The sequence below is a fragment of the Phasianus colchicus genome, chromosome 2, assembly GCF_987193195.1.
Source record: "Phasianus colchicus chromosome 2, bPhaCol1.hap1.1, whole genome shotgun sequence".
In the NCBI taxonomy this organism is placed as follows: Eukaryota; Metazoa; Chordata; class Aves; order Galliformes; family Phasianidae; genus Phasianus; species Phasianus colchicus.
Genome location: NC_143437.1, coordinates 21144294 through 21152500, shown reverse-complemented (window position 1 = coordinate 21152500; position 8207 = coordinate 21144294). Strand labels below are relative to the sequence as shown.

The window sequence follows — 8207 nt, the reverse complement described above, 5'->3', positions numbered from 1 at the left end:
GATGTTCCTACTTCAGAGATGTTCAGTCAGCTAGGTGTAAAGATGTGCTGAATGGGTCCCCATAACTAAGGGTCAGGGAAATGCTACCCCCAGATGCATAATTAACATGGCTGACTAATTAATTACCCACTGAAAAATCTAACTACCCATCCAGTTAAGTACTTATTTTCAAGTTCTGAACTTCACTAGTATTTTCTTCAAAAAGAAAAAAAAAAAAAGAATACACTGCATGCTTACTCTTTCTAGAAAGGAAAAATGTTGGCCGACATACTGTCCTGTGGGGATTAATCACAGTGCTATTCACATTACAACATGCAAAGTAACGTGTGTAATCCAGTCTGACATGAAAAATTGCTAATAACATCCCAAAAGGAAAGAGTTATGAATGGCTGTAATGCCTCAGGAGTAGGGAAGATCTCTGGGAGCTCCACATAATGAGGAGGTCTCTTCATTCACTACTGTGCTTGTGAGCTGCTCTCTGCAGCCTATAGTACCCAGTTCAGGGGGGCCCAGTCTCTCAGATGTGATCAGGTAGAATGAAGTTGGACCCTGAAAGCTAACTCCTACCCTAAAAGAAAGCCTGCCTGTCCTTAAGGGAGTGGGAGGCCTGAATGCTGGTGGCTTAGGGGGTTCACACTTCATACCCCATGAAATGCAGCATCCTCTGTCTGAAAAACTTTCACATGCATGGCAGAGGATGAACACAGGTTGTCGCTTCCATGCTTGAAGTTGTTCCAGGTGTAACCAGGTGGGAAGACATAAGACTTCAGCTCACTTAGCTGCTTGTTATTGTCACCATCCTATCTCTAGTGACATGAAACAAAAGAAAGAAAGGTTCTTGATATTGGTTCTCTGGAATGGACCCCAGAATTATAAGTTGTGAACTCTTCTTCCCAAGCACAAGGGAAAAATCTCATGTGCTGGCACCCATGTATACATCCGAAAGGTGGTTATCTGCTGTATTTCTTTCTGTCTAGTATTGTGTAGTCAATGACTCCTTGCCTTGGTTGGCTTTAAGTAAACGGAGCATTGAGAACATCATGGGAGCACTTGTTGGAGTTGTGTGGACAGAAAAGTGCATCATTTCTTATAGCAATGCAAGAACAAGACAAGTGGGGCGTCTTTGATGGATGCATTCACAAGCATGCAAACAGCAGAGAGGTTATGCATTGTTTCTGTAAGCTGCTGTAAGTGAAAGGTAATAGATATCTTCTTCTCTCGTAGTTACTGCTGCAATGAATGTCTGTACAACCATTTCTTTCTGTGTAGCCTGTTGAGGGAAAAATTTCCATGGAAGGCAGCCTGTCTTTGGGAACAGAGAAGAGCACGTGGGGTTAGGTTTTGCTCTTGGAGGTCCACAGGGAGCTTCCAGAGGCATCAGGGCTTCTGGAAACAGCCTTTGTCAGCTGATTTCAGGGGGAGCTGATCTCATGCTTCTCCGCTAGCAAAATGCGGCTAGCAAAGGGCTAGTATTTCCCCACCCGTGATAGGTGAGTTAGGCTCCAGAGCTGTATAGGATCAGATTAAACATGCAGTTTTCCAGATAAGTTTTCTAGAAGTGGCTTTGACAGGCAGAACAAAAGTCTGAAATAGAGGTAAGGTGCAGGCACTGATCTGACAGTGTGACACACATTCAGTAAATGAGTGAGAGCTGTTCAGCTCTACGTTGGCCATGGGGACAGTTTGTGTGGATCCTACTGCAGGTCAGAGAATTGCTCTTGCCAGGTGTGTTGGAGTGGGCAAATAATAGCACTGAGGGAGTACTTGCTATTATAAGCCTGCTGGCCAGTGGCCGGCTGTGCATTAGCAGTCCTAGTGCTGTGAAGCCATATTTCCATTATAAAAATGGAAAATAATACCTTTGTGGAGATGACTTCAACATTGTGACTGACCTGCTGTTTGTTAAAGTGTTTGCTTTCAAATCACTGAAATAAGGGGGTAAGAAGGTGGTCTGATAGCTGAAACAACTGCGTAGAATGCTTTACTAAAGTTTGGAGCTGTTTTTTAACATTCACTCACTGAGAATGGCGTGTCCCTGCTGGCTCACCTGTGAGGTGACAGTGTTCATAAAGCCTAGATGAGTTTGACACACTGAATTTCTCTCCTTATGACTAATCTGATGAACACATCTTTGTATTTACAAGGAGAGAAGCAGCTCCGTAGTGAAAAAGTGAATCATCACTTGGAGCACAGTGTACCCATTGAAGGGGTTGGGATTTTATTCGTAGTCTTTCAGAAAAGAAGAGAAACCCATAATGGTTCCCAATAAAGTCATCTTACAAGAGTCTCTTGCACAGGAGCCACAAAACCAAGATGTTCACTGAAGGCTTGCTTGCTTGTTTTTCAACTCTGAACAACATTCAGAGATATCCTATTTCCTAGGTATCTTTCAGCACTGGCTGTGACCAAAGCTAAGCACGGAGGTACAGGCAGCTTTCTTGATGTGCATAACTTTTGTATTAGTCCCGACATAGAGAACATAGTCATAAATGCATGGGTAAAATATCAAGCAGGGATTTCTCTCCTTAAAGACCATTGTGTTTGTTTCCCCTCCTGCTAATTATATCCTATAAATCCCCCACTCTCCAAACTCAGACAGTAACATTTTGTTACCTACATTCTGTCAGTAGACTTTACAAAGATCTCTAACACATGTTATAAAAGTTATTGCTATAGTACTATATATAACAGCTTTGCATAAGAGAATAGAAGGCTGCCACATTTAGAAAATGCAGGTGCTATGTAAGCCCCTTTCTGAAAGAAAGAACTTAGCTCAGTTTCCTTTGAAGAACCAGAGACTTGAAATTGAAAACTGTATTAATGCCATTGTCTCCTTGTATCAGCAGGTTCCAGAGAGATTCCTGGAAGTGGCTCAGATCACGTTACGGGAGTTTTTCAATGCCATTATCGCAGGCAAAGATGTTGATCCTTCCTGGAAGAAGGCCATATACAAGGTCATCTGTAAGCTGGACAGTGAGGTCCCTGAGATTTTCAAATCCCCCAACTGCCTACAAGAGCTTCTTCATGAGTAGAGAGTTCAGCAGCTATTTATGAATGTATGAAAGTAGCAGTCCCCTTCTGATGCCCAAGTCATGTGTGTCTCTATTTTAATTTCATATATATGTGTATCGCATACATATATATGTATATGAAATTAGACTGTGATCCCTCCTGGGTATATCTTTGGGTTTTCGTTCGGTTCCAAGGGGATGGTTATTTTACTTCAGCCTTTGGTTTACTTTTGCCCGAGACCCTTAACATTTGGAGAATAAATTGAGTTAATTTTCAGGGAGAAGAGTTTGGAAGTGTGTAAAAGCCTGTCTTAGCAAGTTAGGGCATTATGTTTAAAAATGCTTTGTCAGATTTATTGCTTGCTGCAAAGTGGCATTTTGTCTTAGTGAGACTAATGTCATGGCACAATACTACAGACAATGAAGTTTATATTATGTTTATACTGCTAAAGGTCTGAACTCTGTGGAGTCACTTCATAAGCTTGGAGCTTTTTTTTATTTTATTTTATGTACTTTTTAAACCAATAACTAGATTTTCTTTCATTCTTCAAAAAGCTACAACATCTATTTCGGGTACTCACTCCAAGAAGTGATACCGAAAAAGCAAACCCTATTCTTCATGCTTTCCCTTAAAGAAATGATAAATACCCTGCGCCACTAATCGACATGCCAGGTTGTTGTTTTTCTAAATTGCAGCAAGGGACGTTTGCACAAATCAAATACCACTCGTGCAGGTTGAGGCCAGTAATTCATGCACAATGTTGTATCAACCACACAAATTGTAGAATATGGTCAGCTTGTTAAAACGGAAGCATTTCACTCTCCATAGAGTAAAAATGAAACCTGCAGAGTACTGAATTGCCACATCTTGATCTTACTTTAAGTGGCACTGGTCCCTGATTTTTTTCCTCTCAGTGCATTCTGCCCCTAGAAATCCCCTTTCCAATATACACAGTTTTCTGTCTGTATTTGACATCTGTCCTGAAAAGCACCTTTTGAATGATCTTACATATAGTCGAAGAAAGCATCTTCACCTCACAGTGCTGAGGCAAAGGAAAAAAAAATTTACAGCTATTGTTTGTAGCTGTAAAATATAATTAGCCCTTTCATAACCAGGAGAATGAAAATCACAATTTCATAAAAATCTAATCTAGCATATACAAAAATTGCAGTGTCCTGCTGGCTATGCAGGGTTCAGATAGCCAAACTGGATTTTTAAATTACTCTTCCGTGCAGCTTAAAAAAAAAAATCTATTTGAGCAAAGTGCTGCACATCCTCAGAAGCTGGAGGTAGTTTTGACCAAAATCTGAGCTACGGTGTAAAGTCCACGATGGGTCTGGATTCACCTGAATGCTGTACCACGAAATGTCAGCACACGGAAAGAAAGCTAGCTGCTAGTTCTTGTGCTTTCTTCAATGGCTCTCTTTGTCTCACGTTTTCAGAAAGGTATTGTCTCCAAAAGTTTGGGGGAAGGTTGAATATGCTATAGCACTCTGTATTTGTCATTTTCTCTGTCGTCTTTTGTACAGATGCAGTAAGAATTTATTGTTATCGTCAATAGTGTTTTCCCCTGCACATTTCAGTCTGAATCTAGAGGAAGTTCCTAATTAGCTGAGGATTGCATTTAGACCCTCGAGGATATTGATATCTTGTTTCTTTATTTTAAAATTACATTTTGACTTTGGAGAGTGAAAGTTTACCCATGTGACTAAAGAGCTGACCTGATCATTGCAATTTCACTTCATTTACAAATACTGCTGATGGACAGAAATGTATGAAAGCAATTATTGTCAGCAGAAAGCCTTAAAAACCTGCTGACTTCAAATTAAACAGCACAATCCTATGATTCCCTGTCATTATTTTCAAGCACTGGCAGTATCTGTGGAGTATAGGCAATGCAGACAATAGCATGGGATGAAGTGCCAACATTTTCACTATGCATTAAAAGCTAAACAAATCTTGATCTTAGACTCCCGAAGAGCACCTAACATTGTATGTATCCTCACAGGTAGACAGGATGTGTCTTTTTCTTGCTTTTCTTCTGTTTTGTTTTGTTTCCCTTCTTTTTCCTTTTTTTTTTTTTTTTTCTTTTATTCTTATGCATGATTTGGTAAACATTACACTTCATAATGATGTAACTCCAGTTAATTCTGAGTAAGAAAGGATGAAAATTGTGTTCATGCACTTTTCTTTCTTTTTTTTTTTTTTTTTTTTTAATTTATGGGAAGAAGTGGCATAAAATGCTCAAGTTTTAACACAGCAAGTTCATCATTGGCATACCATCAGATACAAAACATAACACTGCATTGTCACCTTGGACATAAGAAAGCAAAGCCATACTGTAGTCATAATATGTGGACATACTACTAGCTACCATCTTAATCTGTGATTTTACCATTACTTTTATTATGTTTATTATTATTATTATTATTAATATTAATATGATATTATTATTATTATTATTATTTGGCTGCAATGTGATTCACATAATCTAAATAAGTGAAATTGTGTACTCAACACTTGATGTTGTTGCATTTATTTATTTATTTATAAGTAGCATAATCTCAATAGTAAATGAGGCATAGGAATTAAGAGTAGAAATTTCACCTTAAAAGAACAATAAAACCTCCTTGGTCTGAAAAAGGAATACAGGATGATTTGCTAATTTCCGTCACGTGATTCTTCTATATTTTATAGCCATATTGCCTTTGTGCCTCCCAATACATCTAAAAACATGGCATAGCTCCTACTAAATTGTAAGTAGAAAATAGGGTTGGTTTTTTTTCAAGCGATCTCGATACTATTTCCCTAATAACGGCTAAAAGGCAGGAGGCTACTTTTATTGTAATGAAACGTTTACACAGGGAAAGAATTTCAAATTCCATGTAGAAATCCCATGTTGCCGTTCATTTACTGCTAATTCAGATTTATTTCTGCATATAAACTTGAGGTTATAGTCTGTGCCTAGACCTTAAATGCACCAGCGGAAGGATAAAAGAATCCTTCAAAATACCAGTTTTTCCCCCACAAGTACAATTGTTCTTGTGCCTTCTGTGGCTTACAGTTTTCATCTTTTAAACTTTATTTTTCAATTACTACAGCTGCAATAAACACTATTTTATTTTATTTTTTTCCGGCTGTTTGACATACTGTTGATAGCTATGCATATTTTGTGTCTTTTTAAAAATTAAAAAAAAAAACACAAAAAACAAAAAAAGAAAAACAAAAAAAAAAAAACAAAGCAGGAGAATACGTTTTTGAAGAAGAGAATTTTTAGAACAGTTTGATAACGCAAATTATTTTTTCTCAATTGTTTGAGCAGCATTCAAGTTTTGAAAATTCTTGTAGAAGCCAATTTTTTGTAACCGTGGTGCAAATCTTGTGTTTTCTTAGCCTGATGAAAAGTAGTATAGAAGCAATATTTCATACGTGACATATGTGCAGACACATATACATATGTAGGCACACGCAGCCAGGGTGTGCACGTATGTATATAGACACTGAAACACACACACACACAAAATATGCGTATGAAGTGAAAAGCTTACCTTTTTCCTATCTAGATTAAGAACCTATTTTAGACATTTGTTATGTTTTGTGAAAAGAATGTTCTATTTGAAACTACAAAACATTTAATTCTTACTGTATCTCTGGTTGTTTAATGGGAACGTTTCACATTTAATGGTAAACACGTGGAAGATGTTAGAATGTAGTAATTATTTAAGAAGGTGTTCACCCATGTATTCCTGAGGTTTGCTTTGTGCCTCTGAGTATTATTTAATTAAAGTGTTTTAAGTTTGCAGAATCTTTGTTACTGTACCAGGTATGTGGGTGAACATTGAAAACCGAGGGGAACTTTTATAAAGCAATGTAAATATTCAACCTTAAGGCTGTTCTTGCGTAAAGACATAAGATTTTAATAACTACATTCTGAAAACATCTGTTGAATTTATAAGGAACACTACAGTAACTGTATAGATAGTTGAAAGCATTCTTGAAAATCCAGCTCTCTACTTTTAACAGTTAAGTCTTTCATCAGATGTCAAGGGAATGGGTAATACGGTTTCTGTAAAATGGCAGAATTTTTTTCTATGTATAGGAAGTCAGTTAATAGAAAAATGTTTTTTTTTCCACAGGTTAATATTGATTAAGAAATAAAGGTGAAGATTTTGTGGCTTTAAAGATAGGATTTTCACCAGCAGCATTGAAAGATTATACGTATATATATATATACAGAAAGATATATATATATAAAAAAAAATGGAAAGTGGTTTACAAAACCCCCAAAATGAGCACTGTACATGAGAAGTGAAAGCAAAAACTATATTTGCCATGTGTATTATATAGTAATCATTGGTGTTGATAGTGCAAATGTTTCCTTCTGGTACCAACTATGTGTTTGAAAATTCCGATACGCATTGTTTTCAAAAAGCTCCCCTTAAGGAATGTAACTGGTTTATATGAGTAAGCAGTTACTGTATTGCACTTAAATGTTCTGTTGAAGGAAATGCAATTTCGTTTTCTGTAGAACTGTTGGTTGTAAACCATCTATAAACTGAAGCTAAAAATGCTCATATTTAGAGCTGGGATGAAAACTGGTATTTAACCTTTGTATCTTCTTAGGAATATCCTTTTTAGTGTATGAAAGGTGGTGGCACTATGACTTTGTTTAGTCTTTTCATCTGAGCCACAGTCACCTCTCTCCCAAAGCAGCCACCTTCCAAATGCACAAACATACTGGGATACGTAGAAACAAATCTAGGAGAAACGGCGAGCTGACATTTTCCCTCTAAAATCCATCCTTTCTGTGTTAATTATACCACTGCAGTGAAATATTAGACCAACACAATCACCACCTCATTACCGCGCGACGTGTAAAGAGTCAGAAACTTAAAAAGGAGGAAGAAAAGCCTCTTTAGGTTGGTTTTAATGCTGCCCAGAAGAGTCAAAGGTTAAGGTCTAAACTGATATTGTCCCAGCCATTACTCATATGTATATAGTTACAGAAGTGACAAAACACTGCCTTTATATTATTTAGCAATATGTTGTAAATAGCATTATTAAGCTCTTTTTTGTAATAAAGACCCTTTAATTTGAAGATAGTACAATAACTGAACTGATAAAGTCAATTTTTGATTTTTTTTTTATTTTATTTTTTAGCTAGAGGCAATTTCAACTGTGGATTTTTTTTGTTG

The 8207-nt window shown here is 37.2% G+C and overlaps 1 protein-coding gene across 3 annotated transcripts in view; it reads left to right on the top strand.

The window, feature by feature from the left end:
• PROX1 (prospero homeobox 1) overlaps window positions 1–5449 on the top strand; it is a 44390-nt gene extending 38941 nt beyond the window's left edge. Inside the window, exon 5 of one of the 3 annotated variants that reach the window (XM_090135054.1) lies at window positions 2844–5449. In XM_090135054.1, coding sequence (XP_089991180.1) covers window positions 2844–3032 — 189 coding nt within the window. In that variant the 3' untranslated portion in view covers window positions 3033–5449. The remainder of the gene's footprint in view (window positions 1–2843) is intronic. The other 2 variants (XM_090135053.1, XM_090135055.1) reach the window with 2 other exon arrangements.
• The last annotated feature ends 2758 nt before the right edge of the window (window positions 5450–8207 follow it).